Raw genomic sequence first — 26,757 nt, 5'->3', positions numbered from 1 at the left:
TACAATACATCCTTAATTCTCCTTGTTGGCCGCTCTCTGGTCCAGGAGCCTCAAACCTTTTCAACCAAAGAGCTAAGTTTCAATTGGTATATTAAGTGTGAATAAGAACGGACCGGGACTAAACTTTGTCTTTAGCAGAAGCAAACCAAGAGAGTGAGAACAAAGAGCCGTCTCTGGCTCTAAAACAATAGGTAGCTTGAAATAGTGCATTCACCCACCCTGCATAATACAACTATCATTCCATCACTCATCCTGTCCCTTTATTTCATCTACCTCCATCTATGTGTATTCTCTGCAGACTCTCACAGCAGCTAACTCCACGTCCATAAATCTTCAGGATCTCCCTCTGTTCATCCCTCACTTCAGCCTCCCACATTACTCACCCTCTGCCTCCCTCCTCTGTCCGCGTCCCAAACATCACTGTGGCCTCTGTGACGTCAGTGACACGACCTTCCCCTCTGACCCTCCTCCTCGTTCCTAAACCTCTCCAAACCTCATCGTGAACAAAGAGGAACATCATCTCTGTCTGATTCAGCAGATTTGCGCGTCTCTATCTCCCGCTGAGTCCCGTTTTATCAGCGGTGTAATGTCACAGCTGAGCCTTTTCTAGCGCTCTGTCGCTTTAAGCCAGCGATATCCATCCAGTGCGTCCGATTATTTCAGCGCACAGGCAGCGAGAGACGCGTTTCTGGAGAGGGCTTATTACCACCGAGCAGCGCTGATAAGCTGACAGCAAGAGAGATACGGTCAGCTACAGTATCGTGTGTGTGTTTTTTTTCCTTGGGTTTTTTTTTTTGTAAGAATGAAGACCGACTTGGAAATGAGCTACGAGCGCGTGGAATAAAAAACGCTCCAGCGCGCAGCCGCACAAAAAGGGGGGTATTTCGGGTGTAAAATTAATACAGTCTATAAACATTAACATCTGCCCGTGGAGAGAAGAAGACATGTCCTCGGAAAAACGCGGTGAGTTCCCTGTACAGTGTGCGCTCGGCTGGAGAGACTGACTCCATCGGTGCTTTTTTTTTTGTTCCATCTGCATGTCTGTCAACATCTACATCCCCTTTTTCTCAGCGTGATGTTTCTGTAACCGCTGTGTGGGAGCATCCGAGGGGGAAAACGCCGCTGTCCGTCTCTCCGTAGCCACGATCCTCGGCTTTTACTCACGCTTTTAAGCATTTTAGTCCAGAATTTGCACAATGACAAGATATAGGATGCCATAATTTGTTTTGATACATTTTTTTTTCCATGTATGTTATGCTGACTGGTGAGTGAGCGCAGGCCTACATTCATCATACAGTCATTAGAGTGGGTGTCCTTGCGCAGGAAGTCTATTTCTGTCAATGTGCAGGAACATTTCCATTAATTTTTCCATCCTATGGGGACAAATGCTAATAACCCATCCTGAAGAACTATAAGTTTTTTGATATATCATACAGCCACTATAAAAGTATCTATCTATCTATCTATCTATCTATCTATCTATCTATCTATCTATCTATCTATCTATCTATCTATCTATCTATCTATCTATCTATCTATCTATCTATCTATCTATCTATCTCAGCATGCTTATAGTTGCATTACTTATATAAAGGACCATAAAAAAAGATGATCAAACATTAGTGTTAAGACTCTAGTTTTAGTATCAATTAGTGTTTGACAACCTCAGATACAGTTTGCAATTAAAGCCACACCGCATAGAATTTTACCCAATATATACAATTGAAATACAAGCATTTATTTTGTGGCAGATGTTTTCATCATTGAAAAATACCTCATAAATGTACAAACAAACATGTGCCTTTGCTGTGAGCAGCTCCGCTCAACTAAGACATGACTGAAACTTTACCAGGAGTGGGTACGTCTCGGCTCGTCTCCATGGAGATGTGACTAAAGTCGGCAGAATCTGAGATTTAAACAGGTCCTCATCCAAATCCATTCTTTGATTGCCCACTGCAAAAATACAATTTTCTGTGTCGAGCATGTTTTGTTCTGATGGCAAAAGTATAATCCACAATGTTACGCAGTGTGCCTTTAAGATATGACATTGGAAATTCTCTCTCTTCCACAATCCCAACACTTGTACACAACCATGTTCCAATTAGCGCTAGTGCTGGTTGTCAATGGTTAAAACTCAAAGGTTCTTTCAAATGGGGTTCATCTTCAATATGCAGCTTATTTGGGGTGGCACGGTCGCACAGCGGTTAGCGCTCATGCTTCACAGCTAAGGTCCCAGGTTCGATTCCCACCAGGAATGAGGCCTTTCTGTGTGGAGTTTGCATGTTCTCCCCGTGTCTGGGTAGGTTTCCTCCGGGTACTTCGGTTTCCCCTACCACTAAAAACATGTACAATAGGCCAGGATGAATGAGAGTGTGTTTAAGAAAGTGCATGGGGACGACGGATGGAGGCTACAATCCGGTGTGGCTTGTTCATTAAAGGAATAGGCCACCGTTTTTACATACTGAGATATGTTCTTACCTAACCTTAGTCGAGTTAATATATACCCGTCTGGTCCACGTGTTCCCTATTTAAATAAAGTTATGTGAAGTGTTTTCAAGCGAAGTATATTTACACAGAAATGTAACATGTCGATTTTATAAAAAGGGGTACTATATTGTGAGGCGTAATGATACAGGAGCACAACTTCCCCCCGCTCACTTCCGTCAATAACCTTTAGGAGTTACTGCGCGGACGTTGTGCTCCTCGTATCATTTGGTCGGGACAGTGCATGTTAATGAACATACAGTACATGGGTCTCATGCATGTAAACACACCCCATGTGCACTCTCATTCATCCTGGCCTATTGTACATGTTTTTAGTGGTAGGGGAAACAGTAGTACCTGGAGGAAACCTACGCAGACACGGGGAGAAAATGCAAACCCCACACAGAAAGGCCACGTCCAGTTGGGAATCGAACCCGGGACCTTCTAGCTATGAAGCACAAGCACTAACCACTGTACACTATGTCCATTTGTTTTTTAAACCAACTAGATCATGTCCTAGAAACCCTTCCTTTGAGAGTTTGCATGCCTATTTTGATGCTCATTTTGTCACGAGGTAATGAGATGTCTCAAAGTAATTCTGATAAAAAGGTTGTTGTTCATAATTCCTATATTTGTAAATCAGGTCATTCTTGATTACATTTCTGCGTGTGCTGTTGGGGAGTGGATAGAAAACATCAGGCTAAATCTTCCTGTTCACTGACCGGTCAAAATTGCTCAACATATGCCTGTTTTGGGATTGGTCTTTACGTAGTTCAGTGCACGGATCCAATGCATGTGAGGTCAATGTCAGCGTATGTTTTTATTCTTATAAGGCCACGTCTATGTCCGCACGTCTGCTACTTTGGGCTTTTTGGTGAATTAACTGCCTGAATTCGACGCATGCATGGTTAAAACTTAAGCACAATGCAGTGGAGTTGAGTGGGTTTGCATAGTGGGAGTAAGGAACACACAGCAACACAGGGAGGACATTTTCATAGCATTTTACTCACATTTTTCGGTTTAAATCGTCTGACTTTCGAGAGCAAGTACAGCTGCAAGGACTCATATGTTCACTGAAAGTCTCTTGTGTCATATCAGTGTGTTTTTGTGTGGACAGAACATGGAATCCTCTGGGGGATGCGGCTGTCTGTACTTTCTGTAACTAGGTGCTTTGGCTGAAAAATGCAGTTTTCTAGTATTGCCTGTAATACAAGGTCAATCACATACTATTAAAACAAGTTAGAAATGTAGGAAATGACTTGATTCTTCCTTTTTGTTTGTGTTTGTCCTGGTATCAGATTGGTTCGTTCTCGTAAATGGCTGGTGTGGCAGCAGTGGCTTCGTGGCAGCGCATTCGCCCGCCTATACAAAAGCTGTTCATAGATTTAGAACTCAAATATATCAACGAAAAACAAGAGTACTGTTGGAGCTCAGAACTCTAACAGACAGTGGAGGACAAGTGTCTTGCCCAAGGACACTGAATGTGCACTACAACATATCACAGAAATATTGTACTGCCACATTACTCATAAAAATGCAAAAGTTTTCCTAATTTACTTCAACTTTTGCCGAAATATGTTCCTGATTTAGTTGTTTTTAAGTCTTGCTTTGGCACAATTTGCTGAAAAACAAATGATTTACAATTCTTGGTTAAATTGGAACATGCCGTGCCGGAATGGTTTAGCAAAATGTTGCACGTTTTTCCAATATCTTGTAGCCCTAATTTGAGCAATGTCAGAGTTAAGGCCCATGTGAGATCTTCTAGAAGGCTGTTCAAGCTATTAAGCGGCATAAAACTGAAGGTTTTAGACCACTCCCCTGAGGTTCTCACCGCTGAGATAGTTCAAATGGTCACAAATGTGTTATAGTGGTACTGCTAACACATTAAAGGGATATTTCAGGATGTTTCACATAGGGCCTCTTTCCTACTTATCCAGAGTGTTGTTGATTTCTGGAGATTTATTTATTTTTTAATTCACACAGTCCAATTTGAAGAGTTTAATGGTGCTAGACTAGTGCTAGGCTAGTGCATGTCTATGGTAACTAGTCGCCTGCATTAAAAAACCTCTTCAAAATCATGGGGTCGTCCTCCAAACGTTGCCATATCTGATTTGTAGAAAGCTCCTTTGTGAATCCCACATGTAGTAACGCCGGCCGCAGGTAAACAAACTACTGTAGATCCGGTAGCCGAGCAGATCACTCCGCCACAGGGTAGCTTTAGCTTACAACCAGGAGGCTGATGCTGCTCAAATATAAGTTATTTTCAAAGAAAAATGGTTATATTCAAAAATTATTCAGTCAGTATGTCATATCGGTGGTCTGGTGTTATAAGTGATTTGCCTCAGGTGCACTGTGCTTGGGTCAGAATGTTTTAAATGCAGGCTACTAGTTACCATAGACATGCACTAGCCTAGCACTAGCCTAGCACCACTAAACTCTTCAAATATATGAACTGCCTGAATTTAAAAAAAAAAGAAAGAAAAATCTCCAAAATCAGCAACACTCTGGATAACTAGGAAATGAGGCCCTATGTCAAAAATCCTGAAATATCCCTTTAAGATCTGTTTTAAAGCCAGTGCAAAGACATGAGCACTGGACTAATATGGGCATAAAGTTCTCTCCACTGCTGCACCATTTAGCACAAAAATAGTTTTATTCCTCTTCAATCCAAACTCTCCTGCAAACAATGAGCTGTTGCTGGCAAAGGACAGGCCTTAGACTTGTCCATTAAAAACCACGATGCATTGATTAACTTGGAGAATTACCGGGCCCTCACATCCACAGGACTCGTCTCCACTTCCTCTGTTCGCAGGTTAGGTGTGTTTAGTTCGTGCTCCTTCAGTCTCTGGTCGGCTCGCTGCTCGTGACAGTCGCAGCCGTTACGTAAAGTCAGTCCCTCCAGCTCCAGTGTCATCACTCATCTCCTCACTTCCCTTCCTTCCTTACTCAAAACGCATCCTTGTTCCCTCGGTGCGTCCCGCTGTGAGAACAAGACAATCCATCGCTCATTTAATGTTTCTCACGCCGAGAGACAGAGGTGCCGCCGCTCTCCTCAGATGTCCTGCCACAGTGGAATCAGAGGTCCACAGCCTGTAATGAATAATAGCCATCGTGTGAAAGATTGTATGTGGGATTATAGTAGCGCTAGTCAGAGAAAAGGGAGAATAAACTGGGATTGTGTTTTCAAGACCTCTAAGATCCATAATAACAAACCAATAGGGCTTTCAAAATGTAGAATCCTGCCTTTATCGTTTCCATGAAAGCTAAGACCCCCAAATCTGATATCTAACTGAGAGAATGCTGCGTAAATGACTTTGCCGCTGATCCACTTTTGCACATGAGCAAATGCTTGGTAAATGAAACCCAAACTATTTTGAATTGGGCTTTAAAGCAGTACTAAGTAACTTGTTTACCTTAATAAATCCTTCCATAGTTCCTCTGGGGTCTTTCATCTCCTCCTGGTGTCTCTGGCCAGAAAACCACACTTGCAACTTTGCTGCCTACGGGTCGGAGCCACCAATGCACACTGATAGAATCACAAAGAAGAAGCTAGCAGGCTAACGGGCAAATCAAATGTTGAAATGTTGTAAGTGCATGAACACAATAAAAGTAACAAAGTGCTCACAAAGTACTCCAAACACAGCAGCAAAAATAAAAAGAAGATTGCAAGTAGTTTAAAAGGAAAAGCTAAACTAAGCTTGTAACATACTTCAAGAAACAAAACTTGTTAATTTACTAGTTAATGGATTACTAATAATACATTAAGAGTCTAGAACTGTTTTGAATAGTTCATCCTTTTAACTGCTGACTCTCACCAGAAAACCTGGAGTGTTGTAGAGACCACCCTGATTGAAAGTAAAGGTGCCATAATAACCACTCATACAGCTGCTGGGTTACTATAAGGTCAACTTTTTTTTCCCGTACAAAAAGTTGCATAAAAAAGTATTGCTGATAAAGTATCAATACTTTGCTCTAACGCCATCATTTCAACCCTAGTATTCCTGATGATTGTATCAAATGTGGTGAAGAAAAGGGGACACTTGTTCATTGTATGTGGCAGTGTGAGGAACTTCAAATCTTTTGGAAGCAAATGTATGCGCAATATGTCATTGCTTTTAAATGGAAGGACACAGAAAGACCTGGGGTGAAACAGTGGATTAAACTAATGTTTAGCGCTGGGGAAGCTGACATATATGGTCAAAGGAGGACATTTGGCCCTTTTTGCGCTTTGTAAAAGACTTTGCTTTGTGGAAACTAACTTTGTTGTAATTGAGTGAAGGGTGGGTTTTAGGGTGGGGGAGGGATTTTATTTATTTTTGTATTTGTGTGTTTTTAACTATACAGAGTTTAAAAATGTTAAAACTAAAAGTAATTTTATCCCCTACATGTCCTATTGTGTAGAATGCGCCCAGACCTGTTCACCACAACTGCCTCTAAAATCCTGTACTGTCGCTCAAAAAGTTGTTACTACGGGTCCTAAGTGCCGTCATGCACAAGCTTAATATAGAGACTGCAGTTACATGTAAGACCTGAGGTGGCAGTAGTGAGTATAAAATGACCAACTTGCATCTATTACAGCAAAAGGTATCGTGAGACATTGCAAAACGATACGTGTCAAAGCCCTCTTAGCGATACGGGGAGAACATGCAAACTTCCCTCAAAAAACCTGGTCCAGGAATCAAACCCGGGACCATCTGGCTGTGGGGGAAAAGTGCTAACAGCTGCGCCACTGTGCTGTCACAACAACAAACGTGTAATAATAATATTTCCCTGTGTAATTTATTTCTCACCACCCATGTTGATGCACCGTGATAAACATAATCGGGCGGAGCAGCGAGAACAAAGAGGTTCCTCTGGCTTTGAAAACACCCGTCAGTGTCACGGCCCGGCCGCGTTTACGGAGGGTTTGAAGTGCTCTGCTCTGTGTAATTCTGCTTTGCTTTCATTTGAAGATAAGCCTCGCTCCGGTCCAGACACACTCACTCCCTCTCATATCTGCGCCTTTGCTTTTTCTGTTGTGGCTTTAATTGAATTGAAATCACATTTGTTTACCAGCGTGAAGGTATCAGAGAGCAGTGCTGGTAGTAATGCATTCGCACAACAGTAATTAGTTTAATGCATGGAATATATTACAAATGCGCTTCTAATTACACGGCGGCCGCTTGTTTATTTGCCTTCATGTCTCTTGTGCTTTGTGACATGGTGATTTATCAAAGTTAAGTGTAATTGGACTCACAGTGAGATGCAGATACACGCTCCATGAAGCGATGAAGGATTTATCAAGATAAAGAGCAAGAGATGAAAATGGTTCCTTAATGACGACGTTTGCATTGCTTTATCTGCCACCAGTTTAGGCATGTGTGCTGTTGTTTGTACATTTGGTGCTCAGTGAAAAGGCCTCATTTATGCATGAAAGTGAATCTGTCTGCTACAAAAGTAACGATATTATTAATATCTTTACTGCAATGTCAGTAGACCATAATGGGTGTTTGGTTTAAAAAACATCTCAATCTTTTGCAATAGAGTTTGGGGCGTATTATAACTGGAGAGTTATGGTAGAGTCTGCCATTTTGCTCACAATACAATACAAATATAGACAGCACTGCAGTGGTCAAAGTACTTGAGTAGAAATACAGACACTACTGATCAATGTGTAAAGTAGGAAATTTGCTCAGTTAAATTGTTACTTGAGTGAGAGCACTGAAGTATTTCAGAGTAGAAAGTAAGTACATGTCAAGTATACAAAACCACATCATTACGTAGGGCTGTCATAATGATCACTATATCGACTTATGGTTCAATAAATGAAAGATAAAGATACATTTTTAGGCTCAATATTTCTCGTCTATGTATTTGTTTGCATTTCCCCCTACTTTTCTCATGTACTTAGAGTGGCCAGATTAAAACTGAGGTCTTTGGAGTGAGCAGGCAAGAACAGACTGAACAAGGTCAGGAGCTGTCCTGGGCTGCCCCCTGGACTCTGTGGAGGAGGTGAGGAACAGGAAGGTATTAGCCAAGCTCACCTCCATTATGGACAACACCTCCCACCCACTGCACAGGACTGCAGAGAAGCTGAGCAGCTCTTTCAGTGGCAGACTGAGGCACCCTCAGTGCAAGAAGGAGCGCTACCGCATAACACTCAGTCACTATGAAAGGCTCAAGTTTCAAGTTTAGGCGCTTTAGGCATGGTGCTGGTGAAAAACCGGGACACCTGGGACAGAGCTTGTGTAAAGCTGGGACAAATCAATGATTTTGGAGAAATCCACTGATTGATCACATGGGACAGAGGGCTCAAAACTGGGACTGTCCCGGGTAAACTGGGACTTCTGGTCACCTTAAATGTACTACTTTATTTTTGAACCGAAGTAAATTGTGGTTCATTATATTTCATGTTTATTGTGTTTAAGTACTTTTCGAGCAAAGCTTTTTCTGTCATTTTTAAGCTTTCGTTTTTGAGCCATAAAAAGGTCTTCATTAATATGGTTTATCCCGATATTTTCCTGCCTCAATATAACGAACTTCAGATTTTTGTGAGTACATCAACACTACTGTAAAGCATCAGAACACTAATGTACATGTATCTTATTGTAAAATCTGGTAACACTGAGAACGTGAAGTGAGGACAAAATTATCTTTATTTATTCGACTTCTACGACACATTACCATCAATTCAAAAACATACCGTCCATTTTCTCCTCAGGTCTTGATGATTCGGGTCGCCAGCCCATGCAGCCGCCCCCGTACCTCCCCGGTCCAGACCCAAACATGGCCGCTGCTGCTGCTGGTGGGGTCCCGCCGGGGGTGCAGCCCGGGTACCCCGTCCCTCCTCCGGCCGGGTCAGAGGGCTACCTGCAGGAGACGCAATTCCACTGCGCCCCTCCACCTCCGCAGGGCTACGCGGTCCAAACGCAGGGGCCGGGTGGGACCATGCAGCACCCTCCTGTGGGATACATCCACCCGGGATACCCCCTCCAGCTACAGCCCTGCACCGCCTACGTCCCGGTTTATCCAATGGCATCGGTGAGTCACACAGGTTTCACTGCGATGGCATCACACTCTGAGCTGTTACAACATATTTCACCATGAGACCTCCTGACAATAAAAATAACTGGACTTAGAAAACACTTTATGAGACATGAGAGATAGATTTTGTGATCTAACAATATGGACATTGAGTCACCTAATATTCCAAGGATTTTGGGATGTATTGTGCATCCTCGTTATTCATACAGTATAGAGACCATTTAATTGTTAGTTAACATTTCTGGCGTAGCTGGAGGCGGCAAGCTAGATTCCTATCTATTTTCATTGTAGCTGTTGTCATAGTAACGATAAACAAATGTCTAACTCTTGGAAATATCAGATAAACCTTATTTTATCGTCTCAAATGTCATTCCTCTTGTTCTTGCGCCTTAAGCCACAACAGGACCACATTTTTTAGTTATAGTTTTACACTTATAATCACTAGTTTTAGTTTAATCTTATTTCTCTTGATCACTTCCTGCCTCCAGCTGATGTCACTGATGATGTCAGCAGCGAAAAGGTCTATATTGATGGAGACGGCAATCTGTGTATTTCTGACAACGTCCGCCATATTGGCGTCGTAGAAGCTGTTCCTAATTCCTATGGCCGTCTGTGCAGCAAACACACAAAACACGGCTTCACGCTTTTTCTCACCACATGGTCTGGAATGGTGAAGCATTTGCCTACAATGGCAAGGTAGGAATGCATTTATATAATTTCTGATGTTCCTTCATAATAAACAAATTATTAGATGATGTTTAGTGGAAGTGAACCTGACCCACAATTAGCTGGAAAAATTTAATATGTTTCAACATTTGGATCAGAAGCCACTTTTATTTGTTAATTTTAATATTAACCATTTCATTAATGACTTCTAACTAGGCTTTGACTTCATATAATGGAGGTCGATGGGTTGACAACAGCTGAAAACATCTGCATTGTTCATAATTTGCAATGTTTGATGGCTAAATGCTAATGCTGCATAGGAAAATAGACTGATCAAAATACAGAGTTCTCAACGTTTCCCAGGGTAGCCGCTTAATAACTCTTTCCGGAGGTAGTACGCCATCTGTCCTTTCTGTGTTTAGTTGTATAAAGGGTCAAATGTAAAAGCTACGGAGCCTCAAAGCTGCACTATAGTCAAGGGGAAACTGCCTTACTTACTACTTGCTAACCCCTTGTTTCGGATTGTCACGTGGTTCATGATGTTGTGCCGTCTTCATCAATGCTAGATGCTACAAAGGAGGCAAAACTGATGATTCTTTGGTCTCAAGATGCTTTGGTTATTGTCAGGATAACGGATAATTTGCATCAACAGACACACATTTACTTCCTTCACATTCACAACGGAGCCAGTGTCCATATGCACCACAGCTGCAGTGATAAGAAAACCTTTATTTGTCCCACAATGGGGAAATTTGCCTAAAAGAGCAGGGAGTTGGTCTCTTCATCCCCAGACTGGCGGCCGGTGGCGTCTGTATGTCCTCTCCTTGTTACTGCGGGTCTGGTTGCTTCCATTATTCGGTAACTTTTGCTTGTCCTTGAACGAGAATGGGCCATGACTCAGACCGCAATCAATAAAAGCTCGCTTTCCCCCCTCAAAAATCTCTGACAGCTCAATCAGTGAAGGAGTGATGGAAAATGTGAGTTTGTCTGTGTGTTAGGACCACTCCAGGGCTCTTTTCTTAGCGTGATTCTGAACGTCATTGCGCCCTGATCAAAAATGTCACACAAAATTACAAATTCAGTGAAAGATACTAATGAAGGCTGAAGTCCGTCTCTTCTAAACTTGCGAGGCTAGTTTTGCGATAACTTAAGCGACACATTGTGCACGTCTTTCTGTTCAACTGGAAACATCACGTAAAATCTTGGCTAATCAGACTTTTTATGAGTAAAATCTTTCAGAGTCTCCCTCTCTCTCTCTTTGTGGTGCGTTCAGGGACAGCCGTACATGCCGGGGGCCGCGGGACACCCTGGTATCCAGCCAGGTCAGATGCACCCGATGCAGATGCCCCCCAGCATCACCCTGATGGACCGGAGACCGCCCCACGACTACCTGCCCATCGCCGTCCTCACCACCGTCTGCTGCTTCTGGCCCACGGGAATCATCGCCATCATCAAAGCTGTGCAGGTTAGACACACCGCACTAATTTAGTCCCACGCCACATTCACACACAGCAGGTAAAAGTTTTAGCCTGCTGGGGGCACGTGTGTGAATTTGTATAGTTAAAGCAGTACTAAGTAACTCATGACCCTAGAGGCCATAAGCGCCACTGCAGGTGTCGTAGCATGTAGCGTTTTTTTACTTATTAGTTGTCCGTGAAAGTAAATACTAAGTTGATTAAGGGAGAGGGATATTGTACACCCAATTACACAATGGAGATAATTTCTTTCACTCAAACTTGGCCGTAAATACTGTTTAAGTGGCGCTAGCCCGCTGTTAGTTTTGCCCATTAGCCTGTTAGCTTCTTCTTCGTGATTCTGTTAGTGTGTATTGGGGCCTCCGACCCGGTGCAGGCAAAGCTGCAATTGTGGTTTTCTGGCCAGAGACACCGGGGGAGATGAACAACCCCCTAATCAGCCCATTAACACTTGTATTACCCCCAGAGGGACTACAAAAAGGATTTATAAGGTTAACAAGTTACATAGTACTGCTTCTTGTTTAGTCCTGGTTTAGACTGACATTGTTAACTATTCCTCACCACTCTCTGATGCTTTTGAGTGATGAGAGTTTTGGGGAAAAAGTTGTTTGTTCAAGTCAAGAATGTCCAAAGTGCAGCGTGGAGCTAAATGCAGCCCTCAGACCATTTTCTCATGGCCTCCATGCTCCTTGGTGAATTGGCACACATCGCCAAAGATGGTACTTTTCACTGCAAGTTTATTAATTCTACACAACCGAAGTAACAACTTTTTGAGTGACAGAGCAGGATTTTAGTGCTGGAGAGAGTAGGGGGTAGAAAATACAGAGGCTACTTTAAACATTTGTAAATTCTGTCGTGTCCCTTTAAAGTAAGAGTCTGAATAGAATTGTTTTTGTACAATCTAATGAACTTTTTTTTTTTTCTTTTTAAACAATAAATCAAAAAATGGTATGCTAGTATTGACAAAAATGTGTTGAATAGATCAGTTACCAAGTGCAAGACTCGATATTATTATTATTATATTATCAATGAAAAGCCAAAAGTGTTTTTTATACTGTAGGTCTGCTTGAGGGCTGCAAATAGTAAAATCATGCCATGGCTTCTGCATTTTTTGCCGAGTGCTCGTGTGTCTCAAATGCAATCAGTGCAGAAACCTAGACTTGGGACATACGTGTGGAAAATATTAAATTACTGGTGAAAGCACATTTTCTCTTTCTGCTGTGTCCGCTTTACCGCTGCAATCATCTTCGAATCACTTCTGAGCAAATACGCTGAGACCCTAACTGTCTCACACTGTTGTAAAGTCTGCAGCATATCGAGTGGATGCTGCTCAGTTTTAGACTTGGTGAAATCCTTTGTCCTAGTTTGGTTTAAAAACATAGTCCTTATATGGGTTGTGTGCCAGTTTAATCACCACTTACTGTATTATTTAGTAAGGAATACTTCAATCTTGAAATAGATTTGAGATTTTTGTATAAATAGGTGCATGAAGTTTAGCAGTGGCCATGTATTTAATGTTAGTTCTGTTTTAGCCCTAAATTGGCCACTGATGAAGTATCTTTGTTTACCTGAGAGCTGCACAATTTTGGAACAATATCTAGTTCTGGAACGTTGGAAAATGCACATGAAAATGCAAGCTGTTAAACACTGCTACTTTTGAGTTAAGTGTGAGCTGTCGTCATCCTCTGAGTAACATATTTTGAGACACTAACCCCACATTTAAAGCCACAATTCAATAAAAGTATTCTCTACAACCTTTACTGCTGTTAGAGAGCCTCTTAACTTTTTCATTTGTTTGCTGGTTTAAAAGGTTTGTCTGTGAAAGATTTTTTTTTTTAAAGAAGCAAAACATTGTAAAGATTTGCTCTAGAATCATTGATTTAAACAAAGAGACCTACAGTCTCTATGGGAGGAGCAGGAGCTAAAAAAGGCTAAATGTATCTTGGGTCAGCCTCTCCATGCTCTGTCCTCAGAGTTTTCGCTCACACCTTCTGGAAAACTTTCTCCATCTCTTTTGTCCCCTCTGTCACTGAAATCACAATTGAAAATGAATAATATCTTATGAATGTGCCTTTGCTGTGAGCGGCTCAGCTCTACGAAGACATGACTGTAACTTTACAGTCCAGCTCGTCTCCATGTAGATGTGACTAAAGTCAGCAGAATTTGAGATTAATAGGTTAGGTTCTCATCCAAATCCATTCTTTGATTACCCACTGCAAAAATAGCATTATCTGTGTCATTGGGAGCATGTTTTATATTGATGGCGACAGTATAGTCCAAAATGTTACGCAGTGTGCCTTTAAATGATTAGCTGAGCTAAGCGCTAATCAGCGTTTTTATTTGATGACATAAAAATCCCCACTTTCTCACATAAAAAGCACAAACCAACTATTACTGGGGGCAATGATGTCACATCCCCAGCCCACATGAATGCAGCATTATCTGATGAGTTTTCAGACGACATCTCTGGAAATGCCCATATATGGTCATGTTGGAAACAGCCAAAGAGGGAAAACAGAGAGAGGAAAAAAATAAACTTTCTCCACCACTTCTGCAACAAATGCTAAATTATTTATATATTTTTCTACTAAATAAAGATGCAGAGGCATGGAGAGGAGCAAAGTGGTTCAACAGCTCATAAATACTTAAAAACTGACAATGCTTACCAGGAAGTTAGCTTGATGCTACGTATGCTAGCGTTAGCAATGAGTGTCTTTTGTTTCCGCTTCTACTGAACAATCTGCTGTGGAAAAAATGACTGACTTGATCTGTATGTGATAATAGTCACAGCTAGAAGCAGCTAGAAAATGGCTACAATGAGTGATAATTTGTGATGAGAGGTTTACTTCCTCCCCGGCTTGAATGACGCTTCTGTATCTAGGATTCAGTTCACAGAAGCTACACATTTTTAACACGTTTGGGAAAATTAACATGTGAGAGACGGAAATAGGAACTGCTAAACTAATGCAAGAATCACATGCATTGCAAAAAGTGTTATAGGCTAAATAATTTATACATTACGCCTCATAGATATTTTGGTGTTTGCAAGGGAGACTGTACGTTTAATTTGATGATTACTGCCATTAAACTTGCAATTTCAGTTAAAATGCAGTTATTTGTGCAGCCCAAGTTTGCCCTGGCTTAGATCTGGTTTCATTCGTGTTTACTTGGACTGTAGCCATTGTTGTGTTGCTCTGTTTAGCCCCTTTTAAAAGCCAAATGATTCTCCCAGTTAGGGACATTTTGTTTCTATTAATTCATTCATCACGCATTCTGTGGCATCACCGGCTGTGTCTGACACGCTACGATAAGTCCCACCTATCTGCCACATGTGTTTTGCATCGTCTGACCCGCGCGTCCACAGCGGCGCGGCGCGTTACGTAACGGCCCTATTGTCAGGGGAATAGATTTTTCCTTTGGTGCTGCTCTGCGCTGAGTGGAGCTGACATAAGCATAGACATAGCATAGGCCTGCCTCGTTCCAGTCCAGTGGCCTCTTTCTGCACAATGAGAGAGGGAGAGGGAGCCTATGAAATCGATATGTGCACGGAGGCTTTGTCAACTAAAGCATACTCTGTTTACTTATTCAGAATGTGAACATCATTAAAATGGCTGAGAACACTTTTTGGTAGAAAGGGAAGGAGGAAAGATAATGGGGAATGCTCATGACAGGGGTGGAAAGAACACATTTGAGGTAGTTTTATATAAATGTTATGATGAATGTTTATGATGATTTTACATATACTTTGCTACACTTTATAGCTGGTATCTGTGCCTTTTGCTCCACTACATTAGAGAAATTAGTAAAAGCAACAATATTCTAAATCATTGTTTAAAGCAGGGGTGTCCAAACTTTGTTAATGTGGGGCCGCATACTGAAGTGTACACAGGGTGAAGGGCCATAGATCGCTGTTAGTGCTGCAAAACCTTCGACTAAAAGAAGTTTAAATTGTGCCCCACATCTTTATTTAGGCTTAAACCCTTTGTGCCAGCTCTGTCTCACAATAAAATATTGTTAGGTTGGAATGGTGTAGAAGTATAACATTTCAAATAAAAAGGACTATCTCTGATGAAGTGTACCGATTCAGCAAGAAGGCAGAGGGCCACCAAAAATTGGTCTGAGGGCCGCATTTGGCCCCTGGGTCGCACTCTGGACACCCCTGGTTTAAAGTTAAATGCAATCATTTTCACAGTGACCTCATTGTTATGACCAGTCACCAAATCTTCGCAACATCACATCAATAAAGTCTGAAAACTATAGATCACTCTAGATCATAAATGATCATAAATGTACTAGCCATAATACACTCCCTGAATCACGATCTAAGTTAAAGCAGTACTAAGTAACTCAAGCCCCTAGAGGCCATAAGCGCCATTGCAGGTGTCGTAGCATGTTGCGTTTTTTTTTGTAGTGCGCCTCCGACCCGGTGCAGCCAAGTTGCAATTGTAGTTTTCTGGTCAGAGACACCGGGGGAGATAAAAGACCCCCCAATCATCCCATTAACACTTGCATTACCCGCAGAGGGACTACGGAAAGGATTTACTGAGGTAAACAAGTTACTTAGTACTGCTTTAAACATAATGCAGACTAGAAAATGTTTGAGAAGCTCTTAGGCGAGTTTATTTTTAGATTTAGCTAAAGCATAACGCGTGTAATGACATTAAATGCATTGTAACCTCATTTTGAAATGTTTGCAATGCATCCTCAGTTTTAATGGCACCCCAATGTATTTTAATGGAGAGAAACCCTATTTGTACCCTTTTGAAACTTGAATGGAACAACCAACCACACAACAGCTTTTAGGCAGGATTTACTGAGAAACACAATCTGTCATTCACAGGCAAAAGCACTGTCTAATACCGCCATTGTTTTCACCGCCACATCGCTCTGAAATTACCCGGATGTTAGAAGAGTCCTATTAGATTTGTGTTTGGCTACATCTCCATGGAAACGAGCTGGGGATGTCCCGCTCCCAAAGTTAGTCAGGTCTGAGAAGAGGGCATGTATTTTTTTTATGTTTTTCCACTAATACTGTAAAAACAACTCTTGGTCATTGTAAGTGTGTATTATATTCCAGTTAGTGAAATGTTGCTCAGTGTGGCTTTAAAGCATACTGCTGTGATGTCCCGTTCCAGCGGCCTCTTTCACACAAAGAGGGAGCACAATACTCCGAAATCAATACGCTCATGGAGGCGCCATTGTCAACTAAAAACATACAGACTTCTGCTGGTAAATGATATGCGACTGGTTCCGGCTATTTTTAGGCTTTTGAATTATGGATGTGTGAATAATCTACAGCTACAGCTCTCCCTAAAGGTTTAGCCCAAATCGAATGCAATAATAGACACGAAAACACACAGTGAATGTTTTAGCGCGAGTAGAAAAAGCTGCGCGGCAAGTTCATTTTGGGACTCGCTGAAAAAGTTAAAAATTGCTACCGTTTACTTATGTCACATCCTCTTATGTTTTATTAATGAGAACTCATGCTGGAGGTTCAGAAATGCACGTCAGACTTAGCGTTTCATCCTTTTAGTGGATGTGACGGACTGTAATGCAATTTCTATCCATTGTAGAGTATATTGAATTATATAGACTGAAGGTTTAATTGTTGTCATTTGTAACAAAACTTGTCGCTGTGATGCAATTGATTTCTTGTGACAGATGATTTACTCGTCTCGTGTAATGCTGTAATCATACACGACATATCAATCAATCAAATCTGTATTTCTGGAGCACATTTGAAAGCAACCGTTTGTCCAAAGGGATGAATTCAGAGGAAAAACAAAACAAAGTCATATTCAAGATAAAATAACCAATTTACATTAAAGGGATATTTCAGGATTTTTGACATAGGGCCTCATTTCCTTGTTATCCAGAGTGTTGTTGATTTCTGATTTTTTTATTTTTTTATTCATGCAGTCCTTATATTTGAAGAGTTTAGTGGTGCTAGGCTTGTGCTAGGCTAGTGCCAGGCTAGTGCCAGGCTAGTGCCAGGCTAGTGCATGTCTATGGTAACTAGTAGCCTGCATTAAAAACCTCTTCAGAATCATGGGGTCGTCCTCCAAACGTTGCCATATCTGATTTCTAGAAAGCTCCTTTGTGAATTCCACGTGTAGTAATGCGGCAAAACTACTGTAGGTCTGGTAACTGAGCAGATCACTCCACCGCCGCGTAGCTACAACCAGGAAGCTGATGCTGCTCAAATATAAGGTATTTTAAATACAAAATGGTTATATTAAAAACATTATTCAGTCAACACAGACATTTATATCGGTAATCTGGTGTTATAAGTGATTTCCTTCAGGTGCACTGTGCTTGGGTCAGACTGTTTTTAATGCAGGCTACTAGTTACCATAGACATGCACTAGCCTAGCACTAGCCTAGGACTAGCCTAGCACCACTAAACTCTCCAAATATAAGGGCTGCATGAATAAAAATGTTTTTAAAAAAAACATCCAGACATAAACAACACTCTGGATAACTAGAAATGAAGCCCTATGTCAAAAATTCTGAAATATCCCTTTAAGCACAACAGTTAAGCACAATAATAGGTGTTGAATGAATTTGTTTGTGTCCGAACACTTTAGAAAAAAGATGTGCTTTAAGCAGACAATTTGCCAAATGTCTCCACACAGCCAGACCAACCAATCGTATTTGTTAAAATAATACTAATAATGCATTAGTTTTATATAGCGCTTTAAATTGCATTATTCATTCACTCACTCCATGCTTGGTTCTGGTAAGCTACTAATGTAGCCACAGCTGCCCTGGGGTAGGCTGAGGCTAAAGCAAGGCAACCACCTCCGATCACCACCAACCACTCACTCACTCACTCACTACATTCGCACAGGTGTTCCCAAACGGTAACCCATCCAAGTACTGACCAGGCCCTTCCTGCTTAGCTTCCAAGGTCTGACGGGATTGGGCAGAGCAACGGCGGTATGGCCATTTTGGCAATGAACTTCAGAGAAAGAATAAAGATAATGGCCTGCATTATTCATTTAAATCCACTAAAGTAAAATCAAATTGCGCTAGAATAGCCCAACAGCAGTTGCCTCAAACCATTGATGTCCAATTGTGGGTCGTGTATTGAAATATAGATGGCCTCAGACAGTGGTTAATGCAGTGAAACATTCAACTGTATGGATTTAGCTGAGGTTTTAACTTAACACCAGTGTTGGCCAACCAGGGGTACGTGGACTCGAGGGGGACGCGAGTATTTAGCAGAGGTACTTGGAAATTTTGCAGAATTAAAATGAATGTGAACCTGAACGGTATTTCAGTATTAATTCAATGGTAATTTGCTGTAAAAGGTTTGAGTGTTTCTGCTTTATTTTTAAGTTTTCTAAGTAATTGGCTGCACCTGAGAGTTTAGGGGAGGTTTGAGAAGAAATGAAAGAGGTACCTGAGACAAAAATAAAGGTTGGGAGCCACTGAACTACCCCTTTATTATTTAGACTTGGAACACTGTAGCTACTGAGGTTGTAATCGTGTAATAACAATAAACTTGCTGTAAACTTTCAACACAGGAAGAAGCCTGAGGGCCAAGAATATTTTGTCTATGGATGCCTGAGCATTTGACCTCCAGGCCTCACTTTGAGCGCCCCTGCCTTAAACATAAGAGCAGTTTGGGAACCAGCAATGACCGTCAAACAGTGAAAGAGACAAACAAATGTAATGACCACATAGTGAAGCAGCAGATGGACAGTTACCCCCACCGTGCCCCGTCCTCAGACCCTCCTTCATGACACCCACTGGAAATATAAAATGCATTGTAGGTGCAGATGCAGGAGCCAAAATACCTTTCAAAAATATTGTTTCTTCTAATCTCCTCGATGTTAATCTCATTATGAAGCTCTGATTTAATACCATCCTCTCTGTCTCGGTCGCAGGTGCGGACGGCCATCGCGCGGGGCGACATGGTGACCGCGGAGATCGCATCGCGTGAGGCCCGTAACTTCTCCTTCATCAGTTTGGCCGTGGGCATCGCCTCCATCGTCCTCTGCACCATCCTCACCGTAGTGGTCATCATCGCCTCCCAGCACCATGACGACGACTGGGAACCATAACGACAACAGCAACAGCTAAAACACAACTATAGGATAAACGCAGTGAAGAAAAGGCACCATCTGCAAACTGAACCCTACTTTTGACTTTACTGCATGTTCAGCAACAACCACGATGTAAAAAAGTAGAGAAAAGAAACATATAACTCCAGTATTTTATATCTTAAGACCTCTTATCTGCTCATGATTATGGGATGGAAGTGTTGCTGACCATGAAGTAATGATCTAAAGCGAGGCTGCCCAGGTGGTGTCTTTTTTGTCCGGGCAGTGGAGGCGAAAAAACACATTACTTTAGATAGAAATATTACGTGGAGTGATAATAATAGCGATGGGAACGCACTGCTAAAGTCTGCTGCTGCAATTCCTTCTCTGTGCAATCTGTCACATACAAATATTAACCAGTAATAAAGGCATGGGTTGGTATTACTTTTAATGTTTTGCTCAACAGAAGACGCACTATTTTGTCCGGATAAATTGCGGCACACAAATCCAGTCATTTTGGCACAATGATGATAACCTTAAAGGGATGTTTCAGGATTTTTGACATAGGACCTCATTTCCTAGTTATCCAGTGTGTTGCTGATTTCTAGAGATATTTTCTTTTTGTAATTCATGCAGTTCTTATATTTGAAGAGTTTCGTGGTGCTAGGCTAGTGCATTTCTATGGTATCAGCTAGCCTGCATTAAAAACAGTCTGACCCGCTCCACAGTGCACCTGAGGCAAATCACTTATAACACCAGACTAACCATATAAATGTCTGTGTCGATAGAATGATCTTTGGAATATAACTGACCTTGCATCACATGAATGATCGCATTTTGAGGGACTATTTCCTAGCAGATCACTCCGCCGCTGCGTAGCTTATACAACCACGAAGCTGATGCTGCTCAAATATAATTTCTTTTAAATGCAAAATGGTTAAAATTATTCTATCGACACAGACATTTATATGGTTAGTCTGGCGTTATAAGTGATTTGCCTCAGGTGCACTGTGGAGCGGGTCAGACTGTTTTTAATGCAGGCTAGCTGATACCATAGAAATGCGCTAGCCTAGCACTAGCCTAGTGCCACGAAACTCTTCAAATATAAGAACTGCATGAATTATAAAAAGAAAATATCTCTAGAAATCAGCAACACTCTGGATAACTAGGAAATGAGGCCCTATGTCAAAAATCCTGAAATATCCCTTTAATTTAGTTTATGGGTCTGAAGGCAGACGTAGACAAGCAAACATTCATGCTCCTTTTCCTCAGGTTCCTCCATCAGGACAGTCTTGACTTACCGATCCTTCTGGCGTGGATTCATTCAGGCTTTTTATATATAGTCTTGCCATCCCATGCCGACCGAATAATATCAAATTCTTTCTAACCAAGCGCAAACACACAAAATGTTTGCAAACACGGCCGCTGATTAGTATTTACACAGACCAAACCGGTGGCTGCAGCAGGAGAACAAAGCTTCTTTCTTTAATTATTTAGTCTTTTGTTTTATTCATAGGGGCCTTTGCTGATGTGGGTGAAACATGCTCTGAGCATCAATTTAGAGATAGTAATTTGTAGATTTTATTAATGCATCGTTTGAGCTTCTCTGTAAGAAAAATAGTGCCATTTGCATTGACCAGGCAAAACATGATGATAGAGACGGGCGACGCATGAAGTGAGCGCTTTGTTCACAAAGTTAGGAAAAGAACCATGAGCTCACATGATTTGGATGTAGCCAATTTGAGATGGCATAACGATAGGGCTGCACAATTTACCTCAATTGGATCAAATTTGCAATCTTAAAGTGATAGTCTGTAAGTTTGCAAAGTGAGGGATAGAGTGAAATTTGAAAGTAAAGAATCGAATTCCTCCCCCCTTTAATTAGAAAGCCCTTCTGAGTTTGCAAAATGAGGAGAGCAGGAACAGGATTTTCAAAAGTAAACGATCATGCTCCTCCCCCTCCCTCCTGATTGGACCAGACAGGGGGATTTGCAGGAAAAGCTCGTCTCATTGGTCAACGTGGGAGGAAACTAGACTCTGATTAGTTGCTGAGATCCAGGAATATATACACTACCAGTCAAAGGTTTGGGGTCACTTAAAATGTCCTTATTTTTGAAAGAAAAGCACTGCTTTTTTCAACAAGGATAATCAGAAATACAGTCTCAACAACGCATTTGACATGGTGTGCATTTCCAACAACCAACACTCCAGTGTTCTATTGGTACAGTGTGTTAGCTAATCCTGTTAAAGTGTAAGTGATGATTAGAAAACCCTTGTGCAATCCTGCTAGCACTGCTGAAAACTGTTGTTCTGATTAGAGAAGCCATAGAACCGGCCTGGGTGACCCCACACCTTTGAACGGTAGTGCGTTATTACTTACTTTACATCAAAATGCGAGACCAGGTGATCGATTTTGCACATTTGTAATACATTTAGACTTCCAGACTATCACTTTAATGGTTGCAAAGGTCAGTGCCGCTGTTTGCTTTATGCTTGTAGCGCACTGTGCATCTGGTCTTTGTGATTGAATGGTATTGTACAGTATTTACGCCAAACTTTTCTGCTAAAGGCACCAAAATGGCCGCACTGACAACAATTATGTTGCTTATATCCTCCTATCATTTTGATTAATCTGATCACACTCAACAGCGAACTAAACTCCATAAAGACATTGACTGAGGCTTGAGTTCGGGCCATTGTGGGGAAACTCGGTCCGACATCTTTGATGGGACAAAAAATTGTCCCATCACAAAGACAGTAGACAGTACAAGATCCTTTAAAAACAACAAAACTGAAACCTATATCTGATTCATCATCATCATCAGCACACACATAAGATTGTTCGATTCTATCTATCACACATCTGATCACAACTGCATTGCTTTAACAAAGAATTGTGCAAAATTGTGCAGCCCTACTGGACGAGAATCGCAGCCGTGTGGAGTTTCCCCAATGTTCTGCATCGACACCAAGGTCTTTAAAATGCTTTGTCTGATCAAACCTGTATTATACATAAGGCACTGTACGCACCAAATGGACTGGGCAAAACCAAACTTTGTATTAGTTTTAAAATGTTGTTCGAGCTATTGCATTGTTTTATTTATTGAGGATTATTTATTCTGTATCTATGCTGTTATTCGGAGAGTCATCGATGTTACGACACTTTATTAACTGGCTCTGGTTCGATATCTTCTTGTGATGACGCTGCACTTTGTCAACGACGGCGCGGCTGCTTTGTGTCGAGATACTATCGTGCATGAGCAAGTTGTGTCGAAGTTTAGAGTATTTCCAGAATTATTATGGGAGAGTTTGTGTGGTTTTACGAGATAAGCTGCAGATGATCAAAACGGTCTAAGATGAGAGTTGCACATGTATATTTTAAAGGTATTTTCTGGCCTTTTTTTCTTTTGTGTTGCACATATTTTACCTCTGAATCACTGTAAATGAACCAACAGACCTGCATGTCACCCCCATGTTTTTACACCAGCCGCCAGCCGACGTTGGATTCCCTAATAGCTATAACAACTGTTACAAAACCAGCCTGAATTATGAGAGTGGACTAGAGCGCACTGAAGCCAAAGTGATGAGAAAAGAAGCCCCTCCAAAATTGAGTCGTTTTGTCTATGGAGTAAATTCATACTTTGAGAGAGTTCGACTTGGACCAAAAATGCGAGAGCTTAATCAGTTTGGTGTGACAATCTCCAGTGGTCAGCAGTATCTCCAAACCCCGAGCAAAGAAAGGATTGTAAGAGAGAATTTAGCAAGTTCAGCAACTAAACTCGACTCAGAACATAAAAAACATCCAAGCGACGCTCCAATTACCAGCTGAGCACGTAATGAGCTGTTTTTGCAGTAGGTTTTCAAAATGAAGCAACATTTGGGAGAGAACCTCAAGTGTTTAGATCAGGCCACAGTGTGGCTTCAAAATAAGGGCAGATCAGCCCAGTATTTTTATTTTTGATATACTAACAGAAAGTTATGTAAACGTTAGGTGCCAAAATGTTTGACAGATTTGTCTCTATGGAAGAAGTAATCCAGCTTTTCCAAAAGTCTGAAGCATTGCTGCCCCTTATTATCATCCCAACTTTCCAACAGCGCCCCACAATGAAAACAATTTACTCTATTCAAAATAATTTTGAGTTTTTTACTGCTTAAAATTGCATATGAAATAACCAAAAGGCAATGATCGTTTGGTAAAACCAGAGGTGGGGAGAGTCGCCAAAATATTTACTCAGGTAGGAGTAACTTTGAAATAATTTGTTTTAACTTTAAGTTAAGGGACTATATAGAGTTTAAAAATGTTAAAATTAAGTATTTTCCTCCCCCGCATGAGCCCAGACCTGTTCACCACAACTGCCTCTAAAATCCTGCACTGTCACTCAAAAAGGTGTTAATTCGTGTCTGAAGTGCCGTCATGCACGAGCTTAATATAGAAGCTGCAGTTACACATAAGACCAGAGGTGGCAGTAGTGAGCATAAAATGACAAACTTGCATCTAGCCCCTTTAAAGTAAAAACGTACTTGGGGAAAAGTCACATAAGTACTGTGAGTAACTGAGCGTAAAAGTCTGATTTATCTTTCAGTTGTGACAAAAAATATGAACATGAAATGATGTGAAAATCCTATTATTTCCAAATAAAATTTCCCCAAAATGTATTAAATATGTATATTTCTGAAGAAAAAGGGGAACCAATCACAATCTAAATACAGTGGGAGGAAAAAGTATGTGAACCCTTTGGAATTTCTTACATTTCTGCCTAAATTGAACATAAAATGTATAAGGGCATAAGGGCGAGATCTTCACTGTAGACTCGGCCCTTGTGTGACGTGTAGCTCGCGCTGCTCCAATGCCAACAGTCCGACCCTCATTAAGTACGAGATTTCTAAAATTCTTCTTACGAAAACCAGCCTGGTCCCCTTAATTGTAACTAACCCAGCGTTATCACAGGAGGAATATCTAGCTCTAGATAGTTCCAAAAAAATTGGGACCAGGCTTTAAAGTTGTTTTTAATGTGTCTAAAGTCCAATGCTTTTCAATGGGGGACCAGTGGTGATATGGAGGTACTACAGCAATGGCGGCCCCCAGTGTTGTGGCCAAAAAGCAGAGCAGCCAGCAGCCATTGGCCGTAACATATAAACATTCACAGAAGAAATTCTTAAGGGTTCACATACTTTTTCCTCCCACTGTATTTTAGGTCGACATGAAGCTTTGTAACTTTAAAATTTACTCACAAGGCACAAGTCATTATTTTCTTTTACTCAAGTAAGATACTTTATTACAGTATTACTCAAGTAGAAGTAAAAAGCACTGAATAATATAACTACTCTAATAAGTACAGTGTCAAACCCGCCTCTGGTTCCAAACAAATTGTTTTATTTATGATGTTGCGACCACATATAATTAGTAGTAGGTTGAGTGTGAAGTGAACTTTTTGTGTATTTGTTCAGTAGTTGGCCTAAAGATGTGATCATTTGTAATTTTCAAAGTAAAAGCATGAGAAATGTATGAGTAAAACATTGCCTATTGTTTGAAAAGCAGCAAAACGCTGGACTTTATAGGCTTTATTTTCACCCTTACATTTTTCGAGATAAATATTTTCTCCTCACTTTTGCTCCTAAGTGGCTACTCTGATTCACGAAACATGATACTGAATGTTCATTGCTGAGAGAAGACGAGACAAAGAGAATCTACATAACTGTCTTCAGCACTTTCCTCTCAATCAAACCAGTATTTTCCAAATGGACCTATGACATATCTCTCCTCTGTTCTATGTTTCCTCAATGAAATTATATTTAAAAGTATTGAATAAAGCTGTTATTACATATATAAGTGTTAACGATGGACACAAATAGAAAAGTTTATGTATTTTATGTAATTAAAAGTATTTGGTTTGACTATAGTGTTGTACAGATGGCTTTTTAGCTGCTATGGCCCCACTTCCTGTCATCTTCTTCAAAAACTTGTATGCTTTTCCCCCATAGGCCTCCTGCTTTCACCTTCCCCTAATTTATACGCCCTATTTTGTATCCTCTTGCTTGTAAATGCGGAGATTGCTTGTCCAAAAACGAGAGCTGCTGTAAAGTGTACTACTGTTGTACCATTGGGGACTAAATACAATGATGTTCAGATGACTCTTTTGTTCATTGTCGCACATGCATTGTTTGTTTCTTCTGACTCGACTTGTCTGAATAAACGACAAACGGGAAAATCGAAGGTGACGTGTTTCTCGCTGTTTTTTTGTGTGCAGATTTCTTGTGTTTTTTTTTCTTTTTTTGCACGCTCTGGCCTCTCCTCTGTTCGTTGCGTCGTTGCTATTAATAGTTGGCCCGGTTTTCGCCTCCTCTCACTCTGTCACGGCTCTATCTCGCTCTCCGATCGCACGGTGCCGTTCACTGATGAGCTTCACTGTGTCTATAGGCGGCTGCCGGTTGTGCCAGATAATTAGGCGTCTTTATCAGCCAAAAAAAAAAAAATGGTGATCCTCAAGCCTGATCTCGGCTCAGTGACGTTATGTGGCCAAAGATTGAGCTGAATGACCAGGTTATTCCATCAATGGATTTGGGCATATTCCAAGCAGTGTTATAGTCTATTAAGCAACTTGTTTACCTTAATGAATCCTTTCCGTAGTCCCTCTGGGGGAAATACAAGTGTTAATGGGATGATTGGGGGGTCTTTCATCTACCTCTAGTGTCTCTGGCCATAAAACCACCCTTGCAACTTCGCTGCCTACGAGTCGGAGCACCAATAGACACTAATGGAATGATGAAGAAGAAGCTAACAGGCTAACAGGCAAAGCTAACTGCGGGCTAGCGCCACTTAAACAGCATTTACAGCCAAGTTTGAGTGAAAAAAATGATCTCCATTGTGTAATTGGATGCAGAATATCCCTCTCTCCCTTTGTCTTTTCTGTCTTTGTAGTATTTACTCTCACGGACAAATAATGAGTAAAAAAACGTAACATGCTACGACACCTGCAGTGGCACTTGTGGCCTCTAGGAGCATGAGTTACTTAGTTCTGCTTTTATTTACATCGTAATTATTTCCCGAAAGGTGAACATAA

At 41.2% G+C, this 26,757-nt stretch overlaps 1 protein-coding gene across 1 annotated transcript; it reads left to right on the top strand.

Moving 5' to 3' along the window:
- Positions 1 to 595: 595 nt before the first annotated feature.
- prrt1 (proline-rich transmembrane protein 1) lies at positions 596 to 20,215 on the top strand. The gene is made up of 4 exons (XM_079571056.1): positions 596 to 963; positions 9,185 to 9,504; positions 11,447 to 11,638; positions 19,541 to 20,215. Exons 1-4 carry the CDS (start codon positions 945 to 947, stop codon positions 19,715 to 19,717), a joined length of 708 nt encoding a protein of 235 aa, XP_079427182.1. The 5' UTR covers positions 596 to 944; the 3' UTR covers positions 19,718 to 20,215.
- The last annotated feature ends 6,542 nt before the right edge of the window (positions 20,216 to 26,757 follow it).

Source organism: Gobius niger, assembly GCF_951799975.1.
Source record: "Gobius niger genome assembly, chromosome: 14".
Classification (NCBI taxonomy): domain Eukaryota; kingdom Metazoa; phylum Chordata; class Actinopteri; order Gobiiformes; family Gobiidae; genus Gobius; species Gobius niger.
The sequence above is the reverse complement of the archived record's forward strand: the minus strand, read 5'-3'. Positions and strand labels throughout refer to the sequence as shown.

Excerpts from the sequence above, each read along its gene's own strand:
- prrt1 (XM_079571056.1), top strand. Across the intron at positions 9,505-11,446 it reads CGGTTTATCCAATGGCATCG|GGACAGCCGTACATGCCGGG; the intron begins GTGAGTCACACA and ends TGGTGCGTTCAG. Across the intron at positions 11,639-19,540 it reads CCATCATCAAAGCTGTGCAG|GTGCGGACGGCCATCGCGCG; the intron begins GTTAGACACACC and ends TCTCGGTCGCAG.